The 18,430-nt window shown below is 34.1% G+C and overlaps 1 protein-coding gene across 5 annotated transcripts in view; it reads left to right on the forward strand.

Moving 5' to 3' along the window:
• FCHO2 (FCH and mu domain containing endocytic adaptor 2) overlaps positions 1 to 18,430 on the forward strand; it is a 91,774-nt gene that overhangs the window by 41,567 nt on the left and 31,777 nt on the right. For all 5 annotated transcript variants that reach the window (XM_069881128.1, XM_069881124.1, XM_069881125.1 and 2 more), the window contains exons 9-12: positions 5,019 to 5,063; positions 6,845 to 6,917; positions 11,014 to 11,038; positions 17,436 to 17,490. In XM_069881128.1, coding sequence (XP_069737229.1) covers positions 5,019 to 5,063; positions 6,845 to 6,917; positions 11,014 to 11,038; positions 17,436 to 17,490 — 198 coding nt within the window. The remainder of the gene's footprint in view (positions 1 to 5,018; positions 5,064 to 6,844; positions 6,918 to 11,013; positions 11,039 to 17,435; positions 17,491 to 18,430) is intronic.

Raw genomic sequence — 18,430 nt, forward strand, 5'->3', positions numbered from 1 at the left:
ACTTAAGTAAGTGTTGTAAAATGTATTTTTTATTTTTACAGTGCTGCTTTAGTTCTAGTTGTTTTATTTTGTATTCATATGAACGCATGAGAATAAGCTTCCTTTTCAGTTCACATTGCTGTCTTGTAAGAAAAAGAACAAAGGAAAACTCAGTGCTTTGACTGTAGAACTGCAGAATACAATTATTTTTGTCATTACTATTACTGTTGTTGTTCTTGTTACTATCATCGTTATTGCAGTGTGACAATATTCAGGTGGCCCTTTTCAGTGCTTACCATGCAGCAGGGACTCTAGAAACTGCCTCGGGGAATGACTTCAGTCACCAGCATCAGCAATATTTCTTAAATGTGAAACAACTGGTTTTCTTTCTTTGGATGTTTCAACAGACAGTGAATCTGTGTACTTGCTTCAGAAAGTTTGGCCATTATAATCTTCCAGATTTTTAGCTGAAATTCTTGTTGATATTAAGCCTTTGCCTTTGCTTCAATACTTGGGTAAAGGTTGTTGAGAAAGCTTCTCTGCCTGATAGAGGAAAGGTAGTGCATCCGCATTAAAATCTTCAAGTAGCTGTTACCAGAAGTTATTGTGATACCAGCTTATAATTTTGACTGCTTTGACTTGCATCTAGATATTACGCTTCTCTTGCTCTCCATTAACATGACCCACTGGGTTTTTTTGACTATGCTATCTAATGATTAGGGAATCAAGAATCTGAAAGATAGGTGTTACAGTGGTTTAGAGAAGACAGCTTTTTGAGTTTGGGGTTTTTTTTTGGTTTTGGTTTTTTTTTCTGCAGTGATAGTGCAGATGCTTTTGTTTCCATACACACAAGTACAGTTGTCAATGCAAAGGAATTTCATGAGAAAGGATCCAAATTCCTCATCAGTGCTATGCTTCTGTAACAATGTGTGTACCTAAGGCATTTTGGTTGGGTAGGAGACTGAAGCTGGTTGTAGCAGGAGACAGTGTGGTCACAGTACATGCTTCTGGCTGAGCTACAGTATTATTGCCATTTTGGGCACTAAGACATCTGCCCACAGGAGACTCCAGCTGTTATGTGGGCTACCAAAAGCTTGTCATAGCTATCCTGTTTATAAATTGGTTCACTGTAGAGCACTGCAGAAGATGTCTGCTTCTGTGATGTTATTTTGGTTTAAAAATACTGTGCTCCAGGGAAAAATGTGGTACTCTCTACAGAAACCATATAGGAAGCAGAGCTGTTGGGAGATCTGAAGTTACAGAACAAAACTCTAAGAAAATAAAAAACTGCTACAAATTTCATTCTACTGTGCTCAAAAGGGAAAAGTGTATGAGTTTGCTGCAAGCAAATAATGCAACATGTGTTGTATTTGTGGGAGTGGGGATAAGTGCAAATTTCACAAAACCAGCAATCATCTTTGGGCATTAGAGGAAAATGCTGAACTTAGTTTTTACTGTTTGTGAATGCATTAGTGAGAACCACTGGTGTCTTGAACTTCTGAGATCCCAAAGGATGAAGGGCCCTATAGAAATTAGAGTTTAGTAGGAAAAGTAAGTTAGGATAAGAAGATGATTTTGAATTGTGACTGATTCACACAATTTATTGTAAGAAATGCTGTTTTCATGATAGCTGTTTTCTTTCCTGCGATAAAGCAGCTGATAGACACAGGAGAAGGAAAGAGCACATGTGGGAAGCAGGGATTCCAATGGTAACTGCCCATTTTGGTGAAGCACAAATAAGCTAATTAAGTATCATTAAGAAGAAAGAGTAATTAAAATTTCCAAGTTAATTTTATAGACTTAGGTGAAAAGTGGGACATGCTTACTGGAATTATTTGCCCAGCTTCCATCGCATTACTATCCAAGGCACTTCGCCAGTAACTGACACTCTTTCAGATTACATTTTATAGTCTTTCCAATGAGAAAAGAAAACATTGCTTCAAGAGTGACATGAATTTTTCGGGGGGCTAAACCAGCTTTTGTTAAATCTAATTGAAAATGCTAATCTGATCCTTATATCTGTGCATTTCTGTACTAAGAACAAATGTTTGTCTCTTTAAATAAGAAGTTTATGAAGCTGTGAAAAGCCCGCCTTCAAAGATGAGTGTTAGGCTATGGGCAAAGTGCAGGAACTTGTATGTGTTGTTAAAGAAAATCTTTGCTTACTAATTGGGTTATAAATGACAGTTAAAGATACTGATCTGAAATAAGGATGAGTATTACTTTTGCCTTGAATATTTGTTTTAATCATTAGAGTAAAAGTCTGGGAACCAGTGTTAGTGGCTGGAAAGGGTAAAGAAAAAGATGGTATTCTGAAAAAGGTTGAGTATTGTTTTTCTCTAAAAATACATTTACATCTCTTTACAGTTTCTTCCTTCTGTTTTTGTTTTGGGAATGAGTGTTTGTGGTTGGTTTGGCTTTTGGGTTTTTTCCCTGGCCAACTGGGAATGTGTATAGAATCAAGAAACAGAAGGAGTTGAATCCTTAGCAAAGTGATGAAAAATGTGTTGCCTGAAGTATAGTGCTAAAGAAGTAACGGATTTGTTCTTTATGTGCTTCATAGTATTTTTCTGAATTTCTTGTTCAAAATATTTTGATCAATAGAGTTCAAAGTCCTAAAATAAAATGTTGATTAAATCAGTGTAGAGATGTAAACATCTACAGTTCCTGAATCTGTTTTTCTGGATATTTTTGCTGGTTTTTGTTTTGTGAGATACCCAGATTTGCTGATTTGTGGAGCACGCTGACTTTGGTTTCCTGTGAATTTAGTGGAGAGAAAAGAAGGGACTGGAAGACTAGGTTGAAATGCCCATCTCTTTACAGCATTTAGTGGAATAAGAGATCCGTTAGGAATTTGTGTTTTGTCTTGCTATATTGAATATTGTGTTTGAAATTATTTAATAATTGAAATTGAAAAGGCAGTTAAGACTGCCATTTGAGATTGGTCTTTTGATATTCTGCTCTCAAGGGCTTCATTAGGAGGCCAAACAATTGCATTATGTTAAATGGGATATTGATGGTTTCTACTCTTGCATTCTCATCCTGCTGCTAGTTTTGCAAGCATGTGGAACTTTTCTTACTGACAGGGAAAATTTTGTAGGCTTGGTCTTCATTACAGTAAATACAAGTCATTGCTTTGAGCACACCTTTTTAAAAAATAAAATAATTAGAAACCTGCAAAATTACAAAGAAAATATCTGGTACATTTTGTCTAATATGTCTGAAATAATTAAATTTGCTTAACATCAGCGAGTATTGAATTACATTGTCAGCTTCTCAATTGTGTTATTTGCTTGACATAAACATAATTTTTTTCATTTGCAGTTTTGAGAAATGACTATCAAAACATAGTGTTTATACTGAATTGAACACAATTTTGCATTGCAAGAGTTAAATATATGTAGTGGGGGTTACATTACAGATAGAACTATTTGAGTTACTTAGCTGCATGAATCAAATGCAAATTAATCCCAGTTGTGTAATTCACAATGCTACTGCACAGCTAAATTATTTTTTACTTCCATTGTGTCGTCTCTAACTGCAGCATAATGATTTGCTGTAGTGTACTATTAAAAATCAAACTGAAGCTTTAATCTTCATGTTTCTTGGTATCTGAGATCTTTTGCTATCAGCTACTTATGTAAGACAAGGAGTATGACATTCGTTTTGAAAGGAGTACAGTGAAAATTCTGGAAAATGCTTTCAAGTAAACCTATTTTATGTAAAATCACCCTGAAAATTGTACAGCTCTTGTTTTTGTGGTGGAAGCTCTTGAATAATCATATCTCCACAATAAATAAATCAGAGCACTTGCTAGAAGATGTGTTTCGGGGAAGGAATGAAAGTTGATTCAGTGTTTGAGTTTTCACTTGTTTCCTGTTGTTTTTAATTGAAATTTTAAAGATGTTAATCTCTCACTTGAAGTAGTTGTATAAGTACAGGGGCCAGGGGAAGGGAAGGGAAGGGTATGTAGGTTGCCTTTGAGTATAGAATTGGGAACAGGTTTCTTATCTGTAATGTGCCTGTATATAAACTTGTGCACCCTTCCTCAGTTTGTCTGCAGCAGGATCAGTAATAATCTCTGTGTCACAGTCTTAGCGTGCTGAACTTCGTCGTTTCTCCTGTGGCTACAAGTTGCAAGCTACTGTCTCAAACATTGACCAAGTAGCTCATTGTTAGTATGGGCTGAAAGTAGTGGTGCCAGCCTGCATGTGCTGTCTGTTTTCTCTGCACTTGCACTAGTGCTCATGTGATTGTCATTCCCTGAATGAGGTCTCATGAAAAATCACTGGTTTTTTCTGCATGTTTGCTCCCTGAAATGGCTCACAGTGATGTTAAGTAAGTTCTAGACCTGGCCAGTATGGAGGTAAGAGGGTTAGGACTGCACTTTGCGATGGTAGTTGACTGTTACTTTGTGTCAGCTGTAATGGAAAGCCTAAATTATTTATTTAGATCCAGCATTTAAACAGTGTTCCTTACTTTTTTTTTGTCATGTTTAGTATTAATTGTTTTTTCTTTCTTTTTTTTAATCTTCTTTATTGCTATGTTTAAGATTCTGCATGCCACTTAATTGTCCTGGCTATGAAGAGGAAACAAGAACTAACAACATAGAGTTAGCAGAAGTGTAAACTTAAAATTTGGGCTATAACTGTACTTATTTCCTTTTTTACTTTCTTTATGTAGATCTTGTTCTTTTAAAAAATATAAATTAAAATTTTTACACTAATACTGCGTTGTAGAGTCAATTTTGAATGAGTAGAGGAAACCAGTTAGAAATGTTTCTTGTAGCTGTAATGACATACGTAACTGAATTGTATTTAGGCAGTGTGCACTAGTATTTTAATTTTTCAGCATGGAAACACACTGTGTACAATTGTGATTTTGCAATCTGTTTGATCTTTGGCAGGGTAATTGTGCTTTTCAGTTACTACCTAGATTTGTAATTAGATTATCTAACATTTTCAGGAAATATTAGTAGTCACTAAAATATTTTAGGTTAAATTTGACCTTATGTTTGTCATCTTTGTAATTTCTTTAAGGCCCTATCGAATTTGAAGAGTGTAACACATCCAGTGCAGTTGAAGGTGAGTTGTTGTAGCGTAGTTATTTATGTAAGAATGCTCTGGGTAACGACCTTAAACTGCAGCGTGAAGGGTATTCAGTCTGTGAAGCTGTATAACTTTTAAAGGATTCCAGTAGAATAAAAAGTGGTTTTCCTTTTGAGAAAAATATTTCACAGAAAATGAGACCCATGATACTTTATAAGCCTAATGCACAAAGGTCAGAGTTTTTATGTTTCCTATAAATGTAGTTTGGCTAAAACTGTCTTTGCAGAGGTTTGGATTTGGTTCACTTATGACTGTGTTGTGACTTAATTTACAAGTGTCAAAACATGGCCTAGGCTCTTTCCATTGTCACCATGTTATTTATACCAAGTCCAATGCAGTTTTATGGTTGCAAAACCTTTCTTTGTTAATGTAGCATATTTTACTTAGGGGATTGTTTTAAGTGGATAAGAATGGCTTTATTTGCATAAGCTATGTGTTTACATTTGGGACAGAGGAGTTGACAGTATAGTTGTAGCAGATGATGACTTTTAAGTTGCCAGTCTACAGCTGAGACTTAAAATCTTTTTTAACTGAAGCAGAGGGTATCCATGTTCACTAACTTCTTTTATACTCCATTTGTCATTGTTTTAGGCTATGTAAGGCACAGAAAGAAAATAAAGCCCAGGCTAGCATTTAAAAATAATTTTGAATCAATTTTTGTCTCTAATAAAATATAAGATATGGCTGAGTTTATAGCTACCTCATTTGAGAAGATTTGAGTTATATAACGCTGAATATTTCTAAGAGTGGAGAGATTCCTTTTGTGCTGTTATATCTGTAAAAGCGAGTATAAGGATTTTTTTAATTATGTACTTGAATTGTCAGTTGTTAAATTTTGGAAACCAAATTATTTCCATCATTTTGCGCAAAAACATGCTGTCAGTAGTATCTTACATCAAAACAGAATTGTAGACTAGTTGAGTCAGATGCTTGCACTTGATCATTTTGTTTGGCAGTCTACTTTGCTTCAACAAAAAAAGGAGAAAAGCAGACGTGACAGAAATCCTGATGGAATATTAAAATGTATTTTAATTGCAGTACATTGAACCAGTAGGAAAGCAACCTTTTCTCCTGTACTGTAGCTATATGTATCCAATGCTAAAAGTGAGGAAGAAACCACAGCAGGAGGCATGATTCCAGACTCAGTGAGAGCCAGTCTTGAAGCTTGGCTACAGCACTGGGAAATCACGAACTTTGCATCAGCTAGAAAGCCAAGACGCATTCTTTTTTTTTACAGGAGCAAGAGTTTACTTCATAGGAGAGTGAAGGGCCTGCAGCTCCCTGGAACATGCAGGGAAATAAGACCAAAGCGTTGAACTGCTGTAGCTCAGAGGCAGGGTTCAGTTTCTGATCTAAGTGCATTAGCTGTTCAGGATCAGCCAGAGCAATAGCTCCTGTCCAGTTTCTGTGAACAGAGTCCCTTTCCTCAAAACTAGCACTACAGTCATTTTCTATTAAAAAAAGAGTGGCATTCTGCATACCGAACTTGGAAAATTGAATGCACAGTTCAAATCAGTTTTATAAAGACTTATGTTATTAATGTGCTCAAGCATATTTTAGCGTTGTTTTTATTGGTATGTTAGTTAAAAACAAATGGGAATAATATTCCCTTAGATTGGCTCCATACATATGTCCACTGTTAGATTTCTTTTTTATCACTTACAGCAGCATTTAAAATGCATTAGCATGAACCAGTGTTTTGATATTGATAAATACATTCCTATCTGTTTGATCTCTGAAGAGTTTTTTTTCCATAGGGATGAAACCACGGAAGAGGAAGCCTTTTGGTTTATCAGGAATAATGAAAAAAGAAAAAGATACTGAATCTGCGTAAGTGTATTTCCATTTTAAAGCCTTGTCTTGTATGAAAACTAGTGAAAGTATGGGGATAAACATTAGCTGATATTTAAGAAAGAAATGGGTTTTTAACAGAAGTTTAGAGACATGCTGTGAATATGAAAACATCACAGCTATTTAAGATTTTTGTAACTAAAGACTTTAAGGAAAATAACATAAATGTATTTGTAGTAGTCTAATCATGTTTTGCTCTGTCCTATGCCGTAAGTAAGTAGTTCTTCTTTGTTCTGCACTTGAACATTGTAGATGATGTGATTCTCATGTGTACTAGTAATGGAATAACAGCTATATACATGGAAAAAGTGCTGGATGTGCCAGTGTTTGCAGAACTGAAGTTTCTGTCATTCTTTTATTAGAACTTTTGTGTATAGTATTAAAGGACAGAAAAGTCTTTGAATGTTTTTTTCAGTACTTCACGTGACACTCATTTCTGAAAGACTACCATTCTAAATCATGACTGGTATCCCACCTCTACCATTTGCCATTTTCATTGCACATACTCTGTGTCTCAGGAGTTAAGACTCTCCAGAAAGAGATTTTGAATAAAATTTGTCAGTCTATGTATTAGTAGTCACAATATTCCAACGTATTTTTTTTTTATAGTTTCCAGATGTATTTTCTTAATAGAAGTATTTAACAGCTTACAATTTAACAAATTTAGTATAGGTCTTCTTAAGGCAACACCTACATGCATAGTTTATAAAATTACTTTAAAAAAAATTTTACCTGCCTTAGTTTTTAATATTTTGCTGAAAGATTAATGACCTAAGACCTCAAAATTAGCAGGTGCTAATTACTTATGCACACAAAATGCCTTAGAGCTATTTTTCTTTTGGTGTTTTATTTTTAATAGTGATATACTTCTAAAATTATGCTTTTTCTTCTCTCTGTTATGGTGTCTTTAGGGCATCAAGGCATTGATTCTTTAAGTCATCCCTCTATTTTTCTGTTCTTCCTGTGATTTAGTCTTTCCTCATCATCTCTTCTGTACTTTTTGAAACTGTAGTAAATGGTGAGAGAAGTGTGGTATGTAGTGTGATTTTGGTCAGCAGGAATCCAAGAATCCTATTGTTATAAAAATAAAATAAAGATGAAGGTTTAGTTTTAAAATAATTACATTAAAATGTTATAAATATTTGATGATAATAGTGTTTCTAACAGTTCTATTGCCCTTCTTAAAAAGTCTATTCTCTCTGGAAAGTTATTTACTACAATTTTTTGTGATGCAAAACTTTTGCAATATCAACTATCAGCAAAAAAGCATGTTCAAGAAGTTGCCTTTTGTGTCTTACATTTACTTAATAGCAGAGAAGTGGCTTTGTTAGTATTGAGCACTGTTGTATGATTGAATTCTGTAGCTGTCAGCTTTTCTTGCCCAATAAAAAATTTTGCCACCACATGGATTATAACTCAAGCTAACCTCATGTCATATATGTTATAAAGCTTATTGGAAGTGAAGCATCGCCTTCCATCTATTCTTTAGCAGATTATGTAATGTAATCTGGCCCCAGCAAAAACATAGGGCTCTTAATAGTAGTTTTCTGGAACCTGTTAAGGCCTGGAAGTTCTAGATTAACTCTTCCCAGGTGTATGATTCCATGTATCCTTCTGTAGAGATAATTTTCTTTGACCTGTAACAGAAAGAAAATTTTCTTAGGCACTGAGGACTGAAAACTGAATACTTTACTAAAAGCTGCTTTTTCTCAAAGACATTTTATTTAACAGTGAAAGATAGCATGAGCATTTTTTTCTCAAATAAATTTGCTCTTCATGGTGCAATGACATAATCATAAAATATAAATCAGCTGAGCTACTCTGACATGGGAAAAGAATTTGCCTTGCTTTCAACAAGTTAGACTGAAATTTTTCTTGTTGTTTTTGCTTCTGCATTTACATACAATACAAAAATGAGTAGATTCTGAAGTCAGAAAGAAAGAAGTGTAACTGCCTGATATTGTCTTCCAATGTAATACATGCCATGGGACTTTTACATGGATTCTTGCATTAATCTGTAGCTTCTAAATTAACTAGAACATCACAAATAAATATTAGAGAAGTCTTTGTGCTTAAGTAAAATATTATTTATGATATCTTTAAAAAAAAGTTATTGCTAGTCTAAATTTTGTCTGATTACATCTTCAGCTGGTTATCCTGTTATAGACTGTGTACATGATAAAACCGTATCATCAAAAACTTCTGTGCATGTAGAGGTCAAATCTCATCTTAATCTCTTGTTAAATTAGACTGTAAGCTTGGTTAGTTTGTGTAGATGCAGGCTTTCCACATATAAAAAAAAAACTCTCATGGTTTGTAGGCTTTTCAGTTTACCAGTACGGTTTTCAAAGAGGTGTCACTTAGACCAGATGTTGTGTCTAGTAATGTTTTTACATAGGGAAGTACCATACAGTGTATTCTATTACATATTTATATGCAGGTTAGTCAAGGATTTAACTTCTTTTCTAATGATTACTTTGCATTATTTAGGGTTTTTTTTAGTTTTTGTCTGCAGTCTTTGAATTCCCTTACAGAATCCCCTTTTGCTGAAATATTTTACCTTATACTAGGAGCATGACTTAGTTCTTTAATATTAAAAGAAAGATCACGCATCTAGTGATGTAAAAGCACATCTGTATAAAAACTCATATCCTCATTTCCCTCTTCACCAACATTTGCACACTGTTGAGCTTTCATTTGTATCTTGGGAGTGGATCTTGGAAGGTGCTGATGGTGCTGCTGCTCTGAATGGTACTAGATCTGCCATTACTTCTTGCGATCTTCTAACTCTCTAATTTTGAAAATCTTCACTATAGGCTAAAATACTTTCATTGTTGTTGGCCTCACGTCTTTCACTTTTCTTAACTTTTATGGACCTCAGGCTGTCTTGTTTGAGTACAGACATTTTGTAAAAAACGGATGTCAGAAAATCTGTTTGTTGTATCTTATGACAGAAATCTAATACTTTGTCTCGCAGAGCTGAAAAATGCTTTTAAAGTAGCTCTTTCTATTGCTATGAATTCATTTTAGCCAGCAGAGGGAGATAAGATGTAGGTCAATTAGAAACTTGGTCAGATATGTTTTATTTTCTAGGGACCCTTTTAGTGGAGACAAAATCCTTCATCACACTGTCAATTCCTTAACAGACTGCACTGGATTTTATATAATGATTCCATTTTAGAAAGTTTTCCTACCTGGTTTTGAAGACACTGTAGTTTTTACGTTTAACCCATTTAACCTTTCAGAGAAGATTACTTAGATGGCAGTTGGGGTTTTTTTCCTATTTTTTCTTTAAGTGCATATTCAGGATGTTCAGTTTGATTGTACAAAACCACTGTTATTCTGTTTGACTGGCACATACAGGCTTTTTTTTCCAGATGCAAATCAGAGAAGACCTGTACACTACTTAAGTATTCCCACATTCTGTAAATGCAATTGCTTCTGCTTTTCACAGACATCACAGAAATTTACTGTCATCCATTTTTAAAATATTACTGCTTATATGAAAATTACAGTGGAAAAATATATCACCTGTCAAGAATGTGCTTGATATCACTGCTTTTCTACTGAAATTTTTTTTAAAGTGCTTATTGGGAGGGTACTTTTTTCCAGCGTCACCTAGTGCTTGACTGCTACTGTGCTTGCTAAATACAAACTAAGAATGGAATTCCAAAAGAGGGAAGTTCTGAATTCCTCTAATAGTCTTAATATCTTTGGGAACTGATTATTGTCCAAAATGTTTTGCAAATGCATGTGGACTAGTTCATTAGGATTGACTGCTACTTACTGTGCACATCAGGCACAGAGACTTGACTCATAAAGTATATTCATCCAGAATACAATGTGGTACTGCTGGCTTCCCTGGGTAATTTCTTTTTCACTATGATGTGAGTTTGGATTGAATGTGGATTATTTATATTATTTATATTGAAAATTGTAGCAGCATTTGAGGGGCAAAAGAATCAAATGCAATGTTTCACACTAATTGAAAATATTAAAGGAGGTACCAGGACAGTATAAAATAACTTGTGCATTTTGTAATTGTATTTTTTCTTTTTTTTTTTTTTTTTAATAGTGAGTGTCCAGATGCAGACTCTGTTGTAAGTAGACTTATTTTCAAAACAAATGCATATGCTAATATTGTCAGGCACTATAATCTATTGAAGCTTAACTTATATGCAGTCCCTGCAATTCATTATTTTTCTGATAGGGGATTTAGTGTTTTGATAACATAGTTGAAGTGTTAATTTTGCTATGTACATAATCTTTGGCAAGATATGCAAATATGTATAAGGAATACATTTGTTTTCTTATCATTTTAGGTTTTAAACAAGGCAGTTTTACTGCAAATATTTGCTAGTTATGTTTTTCAAGTAATAGTGTAAGTTGCTTGGACAATAGAGTCTTAGTAAGAAAAAGTTCAGTTTATTGTGGAGCCAACTTTGCATCATCATATTCCTCTGCTTACTACTGTTTCATTTCAGTACTCTTCTAGTAACAATGGAGTTCTGCATCATTAGGGGCAATAGAATGTAGAAATATGCTTTTTAAAGTATAGCTTTAAATGTGGTATCTCTAGATGCGCTTTTTTAATGGCCTGTTTTTCATTGCTGTCAGATTGATCTCTGATATGTCTTACAGTTTAATTTATTAAATTCAAATAAGTCAGGTTCAAATTATACTGGTATGTTAATGCTTTATTTACTTAACTGAGACTTTTTTATTTCAACATGTACGTTGTCTTTAATTATATGTAGCAGAGATTGCAGATCCCTATAGCTATAGTAGGAAACAATTTACAGAGTAATTTAAGTGATTTTCTGTTGACTGATTTGCTTTTCAGTTCATTTATTTAGATGCCAATTTTAAACAACTGAAGTTTCCTATTTCACCTGTGTTGTGGATGTTCTTTCCATTTAACATCTGGGAGTTTTAGTGAATAATATTAAAACATTTTTAAGATGCTTTATTTAAAAATCTAATAGAACCGTTCTTCAAAGTAAGGAAGAGTAAGTTTTGCCACATGATAAAACTATAAGGGTAAGAGCAGCGTTATAAGCGTCAGCAAGACAGTTGTATTATGCTGTGCAAAGTCAACTTGATTTAGAGCAAATTTATTTTCTTGGGTACATTTAAAGTAACTTTAGGGTCATCCCTGTAATTATCAGGCTTTTCATGGAAATAATATCTTTTGACAGTTTAGGTGGAGTCACTGGAGTGAACCACAACTGGATTTGACTTGCAGTGTTTATTTTCTTCTTTGCTTATTCCAGTCTCTACATTTTTAAAAATAATTACTTAAAAAAATTCTACTGTAAATGTGTCTGACATTCTTTCTGGCTTCCCTGAGACACACCATATGATAATCTAAGTTAATTGTTCCATCTAGATATAATTTATTTGATTTTTAAAAAAGACTAAACTTTCACAATGTCTAACAACAAAACTGGTAGTTTCTTTGCATTCTCTTTTTTAAACGCACAACATTTTGAGTGCATTTGGGATTTAAAATTTGATCTATAATTTCTTCTTGCTTTTTTCAAGCAACAATATTATTCTGAATGGTAGGATATTTTAATAGCAAAAGTCATCATGTCATTGTCATGAAAAATGACACAGCATATAATAGATAAGATTAATTTCATCCCTTATAAAAAAGCACCCCAGAGGGCTCTTATATTTTAATGTTTGTGGCCTCTTCTGAAAGGTCCAATTTAAAATGTTTTTCAATTTTCTTGCCTTTTACTTTAAAATTTCCTTTCTATTTAATTTTTCAAAGGTGATCTAAATAGTTATGGCCATCTATATTGGTATCTCTGAGAATTCATTTTGTGTAGATCTTCACCATAAATTGCACATTTCAAGAAACTGAACTTGGAAAAAGTATTATTGGGGGAAAAAAAAGACAATAATAGTTTGTGTTTGATTGCTAGAAAATGCTGAGGACCAGCGCTGAAAAATTCCACCTGTTTAAAGTGTCCCAATAATGATGTTGGTCCACGTTGGACACTGACAGAATATCTCTGTCTGGATTTTACATTACTAATATGTTATCTTTTTTTAAATGTAGATTTTTGTTTATTTGTCAAGAATTAGTTGTGTTAAAGGAATGTAAGAGAACCACTCTGCACTTACTTATAATATAGTCACTGCAGTAAATATATTGTTATTTTAGCAGTTAAGGATCCAGTAAGAACTGACTTCAGTAGTATTAGGGCATTCTTGCTGTCCCAAAATGTATAGCGTAGCGTATTCAAACTTGTATTCTCTATTTCCAAAAATGAAAACAGTGAGATGGTTCTAAAAAATGTCTTTTGTACTAAAATGAAAGTTCTCAGATGTACCCGTGGCAAGGCAACTGCTTATGCTGATCTTTTTCGTAACTGCAATTTTATATACATTGGAAAATGTAGTTCTGATACATTTGAATAAGTTTGTAAGCTGTGAACTGTAAAAGAGGTTAACCATAGTACGTCATGAGATTTTTAAATTCCTGTGTTGTTATATGTCAGTCTACACATGTAACTTCCATTAAGTGAAGCTGTGATAATTAAGAAAAGGAGAATGTTAACTGTGCATACGCTAGAAAGAGATAGTAACTGAAGTCTGACTCCATATGTGTTTATCACCTACAAAGTTTTTCTAAAGGCAGAATTAATTGTCTTATTTCCCATGAGTTTGCCATGCCTCTAGGTACGATCTATAGGAAGATAAGAGCCCTAGTAGAAACTTTTCTTTTGGGGAAACATTTACAAGGTTCCGCTTGTGTCCAGTAAGAACTGAATTTGAATTGCAACCCTTCCCTTGGTTGGATATTTGCAGATCTCTTTCTTCTACTTGACTGCCTATTTTCATGAAGACCATAGTAATGTAATTATCTTTGAGTCCTCTGTTCTGTCTGTCAAATCCATTTGAAATTGTCCAGTAAGTTCCAAAGTAATTAAGAAAGGAGCCACAGATGCCGAGAACATAATGCTGAACCTTTTTCTCATAGGAAACTGGGATGCAAGCAAATATATTAAGGCATCCAAACCTTTTCAGTAATCTCTTTGCATATGAGTGTAACATAATTATGATTGTGTAGAATTATATGCCATTTTTATTTCTGGGGACTGACTGAATTTGGAACCATCAGACTCTAATTAGTGGAACACAAATGTAACCTTATTTTTAGTGAAATTCAAATGTTTTTCTTTTATTCGTGTTTCCTAATGTTTAATTCTGGTATATTTTTAATATCTGCCATTGATGTAGGCAGCGAGGCTTTGTAGTAATAGCATAAGACAGAGGCACTTTGAATACTATTTTTCTTTCTTTCTTCATCTCTGGCAGTGGAAGAAACTGACTGGCTGGTCTTTTCTTTTGGGTTAATAGGCGCACATTAAGGAGAAGAGGCTGATAATATACAATACCTCTATCTTAACCTGAGGATATATATAACTGAGCCAATTTTAAATCTGAAATATGTCAAAGTGGATAGGCTCTTTGGCTTTTTTCTCTTGTTCCAGGCTATAAGCTTACACTGCTTACTTTGAGTTTGCTTTGGTGCTCATCAGGGTTAGAGGAAGTCAGTCCGGTTCAGTAAAATGGTAGAAAGTTCATCTGGCAGAAAAAGTGAGACATTAGCTGCACTGTATCTTGAAGCATAATTTGAGAAAAACTAAAGAGCTCTTCTAACTACTGAAGATATTCCAGGAGAAGAGAAGATAGGCAGAAATCGTGCTGAAGCGTAGTGGAGTTTCTTTGCATCTTGACCAATGACAAACCTGTATGCAGTGCTAACCTTGCCGAGGAAAGGCCAGATGAAGTAGCTAGACTGCAGTATGCTCCAGATATTTGTAATGTGTTGTATTGCATCTCCACACACTAGGAAAACTATATTTTTTTGATGTATATGTTTAATTGCTTAACAGAACCTCTGAGAATATGAAACCTTTTTCCAAGGAAGTTCACCTCTCCATTGACTTCCACAGTGTTCATCCCTAATCTTATTGATATCTGCTTCTTATGGAAGCCCAAAGTTTGCAAAGATCTTCTTCCTCTGGGTTGAAATTAAAAAATGATGCATGTATACATGAAGGTTGTGTTTCTTTCCTGCCATCAGCGTGTTAGGCAGATCAGGTCTTGTCTGTATTATGTGAATCCTACTTTAAAGACACACTGTGATCCACCACATAACACAGAGTTCTGTCATTGTAGGAGTGTGGAGAATGGAATAAGAATTAGTCAGGTAAATGTAAATGCCTTTCTTAATATTAGATTTGTGATTTCTCACCCAAAATGCTGTGTCCTCTACCAATGTTACAAAATGTAGCTCAGTAAATAAAATTCAGGTGGATCAGAAAGCATGATAACATGCCAATATTTAATACTTTAAGGCCTTTAAGATTTTAGTGCTTTTTATGGATTTACTTTATCCTAGATATTAATTAAATTAAACATAACACAGTGAGAGTAATTGCTGCAAACTAAATTCTTTCACAAGTTTATGCCAAAATAGTCAGACTTGCCAGTGATGTTGTTCATGATGTGTATGTCTAATAATAATATCTTTTACAAATATGACCTAGCTGGAAGAAAGACTAAATGTTGTATATGTAGAGATTTTTGTTGGTTTTCAGTTTATTTTAACCATGAAAGATCCTGATCTATTGAGAATTGCCCTATAGGACAACTAAAATAATTTCAAAATTCAGAAGTTTTAGTATTGTAGGAAAATGTACCTACCCTCTAGCAAAATGTTTTTGTTCTGTTTACTCTGATGTCAAGTTCCATTAGTGTTTTTTGATATATAAACAAGGTCAGCCTGAGGTCAAGCGTAGCTAAGAACCCTGATTCGAACAAGTAGAGCTAAGGTACTGGACCGTATGATCCCACTCTTATTACTTTTTGTTTGTTCAGTTCTTTTTTTTTTTCCTTTTCCTTTCTTTTTTTTTTTTTTTTTTGAAGCAAATAGTGGAGAAGTCCAGGTCTTACAAGGTTTTCAGGAAATTTCATCTATATATTCCATATTTTAAGGTTTGAGCATGATTTGGCCATAGTTTTATGTGCTATTTAGTTGGGTACAGTATTGCTTCCCATACAGGATTGTGGTTTTTACACTTTTTAGCAGAAAGTTTTAGCTATATTTAAAGTAATTCCATTTAGTTCAGAAGTGCTAGATTTAGAGAGCTGTACAGTGGAAAATATTTCTTAATAAAATATCAAATGTCTCATTTGTGATATCTATAAAAGGAACAAAGGGACAACTACACTTTTATTCTTATCTTGCTTTGTAATTGAAAAGCTTTGCAAAGTGAATATCTCTTTAAATTTGGCATCAAATTTTAGGTGAAATCTAGTGGTTCCATGCTAGTCCACTTGAAGTCTCCAGTACAAGTCAATTTTGTTCTACCTTGTGACTCATATCAGCAAGGTATATTTTGGCTATACCACATATACCTTTATTAGTCAAGCTGCTGCCTGCTTTCTGGTAGAATAAACTGGTAACTTAGAATAGTACACTTTTTTTATATGACTCTTGTCTTTTTAATAAGAACTTTGTAACTGGTGAAATCTGCATTTTGAAGCCATGAAGGTTTTTGGTATTTTGTAATAAACCTAGTGTAGCATCTCAGCAATTCACATAAACCAACTGTACATATGAAGTCAAGAACAGGCTTTTCCATTCTGAATGGAGAAAGTGTCTATGTATTCGAGTTTATCCCTTTATATACACGGTCATGTATGGTTTTTTGGACATTTCTGAAATTTAGATTATTATTTTAGAGACTTGTTTCTCTCTGTTCTGAAGTCTTCTTACAAAACTACGTGCTTAGCTAAGAGTTAGAAAGTTTTAACATAATTCTCGTCAATTTATATTTAATTTCATGAAAGAACTGAAAAACAGAACTAGTATAAGGCTTCCCAAAACAAACTTTGCAACGCAATTTTACGCACTTGTATTTATGCTTCATCTATACCTTTTAGCTACTGTTGATATTCTTAGCTAAAGGAACAATACAGGTTTGCAAACCTGGAATGCTTTTACTCACATGTTGAAGTACTGACTAGTATTCAGGAAAGGTTTTGCTCCTGCTTAGCTGAGAGAATTTGAAGTAGAAATTGGGAAAGTATTGGGGGCTGAGAGAATTCTAAGCTTATTTAACACTCACTAGTAAGTCTGAAATGCTTCTGTGGGTTTCTGACCTTTTCGATAGAGTACCAGTAAAAGCAGATGCATTCAAACTTGCCAGTTTTCATGGGAAATATGGAAGTTGTTCTGTTGTAGTCTGCTCTAGAGATTTTTTGTCTGTGACTAGTTCTGAACTACAGAGCGTGTTTTGAGGTTACTGTAATAATTAATGGTGAATTACAGTTACTGTAATAAGTTATCATAATAGAATTTTAATTTGTCAATGATATAAAATTCTTATACAAGAACGTATTTTTTTAATTGTTTGTCAATATAATAATTTCTGGGTTTTTTGGTTGTGTTGTTGTGTTTGTTTTTTTTAGAACATTCATGATGTAGATGATGAAGGATACAGCATTAAACCAGAAGCAACACAGGATATCCTTTTTACTATTGATCCATTTAGGCAGATAGCCTATAAGATGAAGACATTTGCCTTTTTCCTCCCCATGACCCAGGAATTCCTTCACTTGAAATGGATTTGGAATGTCTGTAGGCTTCAGGGTTTTAATCTCTGTCAGGGAATAGTTTGAAGATATTTCATTGAAATGGTAGGCATATTTCCAAGCAAAAAAAGAACAGAAGCACAGTATAGCACATGTATTCTACCCCTTAGTGGTAAGAAATTTTTGTATTTAAATAGAGCAAAGTATTCAAATCCTTTCTTGTGAAAACAAATGCATTTTTTAAGACCTAGCATAAACCTCTCACAGCTTTTGCTCAATGCAGATTCTGTGCATATAAAGAACAAAGACTAAATTCGTCTGTATGTTTTGCTTATTTTAAGGACTGAGTTGTCGTTGTGATTACTTTTTTACCAGGGATCACAATACTTTAAGCAGATGATGGTGTTCAGTTTACTGTGCAGCCTTCTGTGTAATTGCCATCCTTTCTTGCAAAATTTTCAGTGCCACTCTCCAAAAATGACAAGTAAGGGTGGCTGCCACTGCTGCTGCTGCTTCCTCTAATGTTAATGCTAGGTAGAGGTATCATGGGCATTTCACTCCTGACTAAAAGGCAAGGGCATTCCTTCACCACTTGGTTTAAAAGGATTTGTACATTTTTCATAAATGTGTTAGAGTCACTAATTGACTCTTACAAAATCATAGAATCATAGAATCACCAGGTTGGAAGAGACCCACTGGATCATCGAGTCCAACCATTCCTATCAAACACTAAACCATGTCCCTCAGTGCCTCGTCCACCCATCTATTAAACACCTTCAGGGAAGGTGGCTCAACCACCTCCCTTGGCAAAAAATGTAACATACAGAAGTATTGCTAGTGAAGAATATTTCATTTATCCTTATGCCTTCAAA

The sequence above is a fragment of the Phaenicophaeus curvirostris genome, chromosome Z, assembly GCF_032191515.1.
Source record: "Phaenicophaeus curvirostris isolate KB17595 chromosome Z, BPBGC_Pcur_1.0, whole genome shotgun sequence".
NCBI classification, from domain to species: Eukaryota; Metazoa; Chordata; class Aves; order Cuculiformes; family Cuculidae; genus Phaenicophaeus; species Phaenicophaeus curvirostris.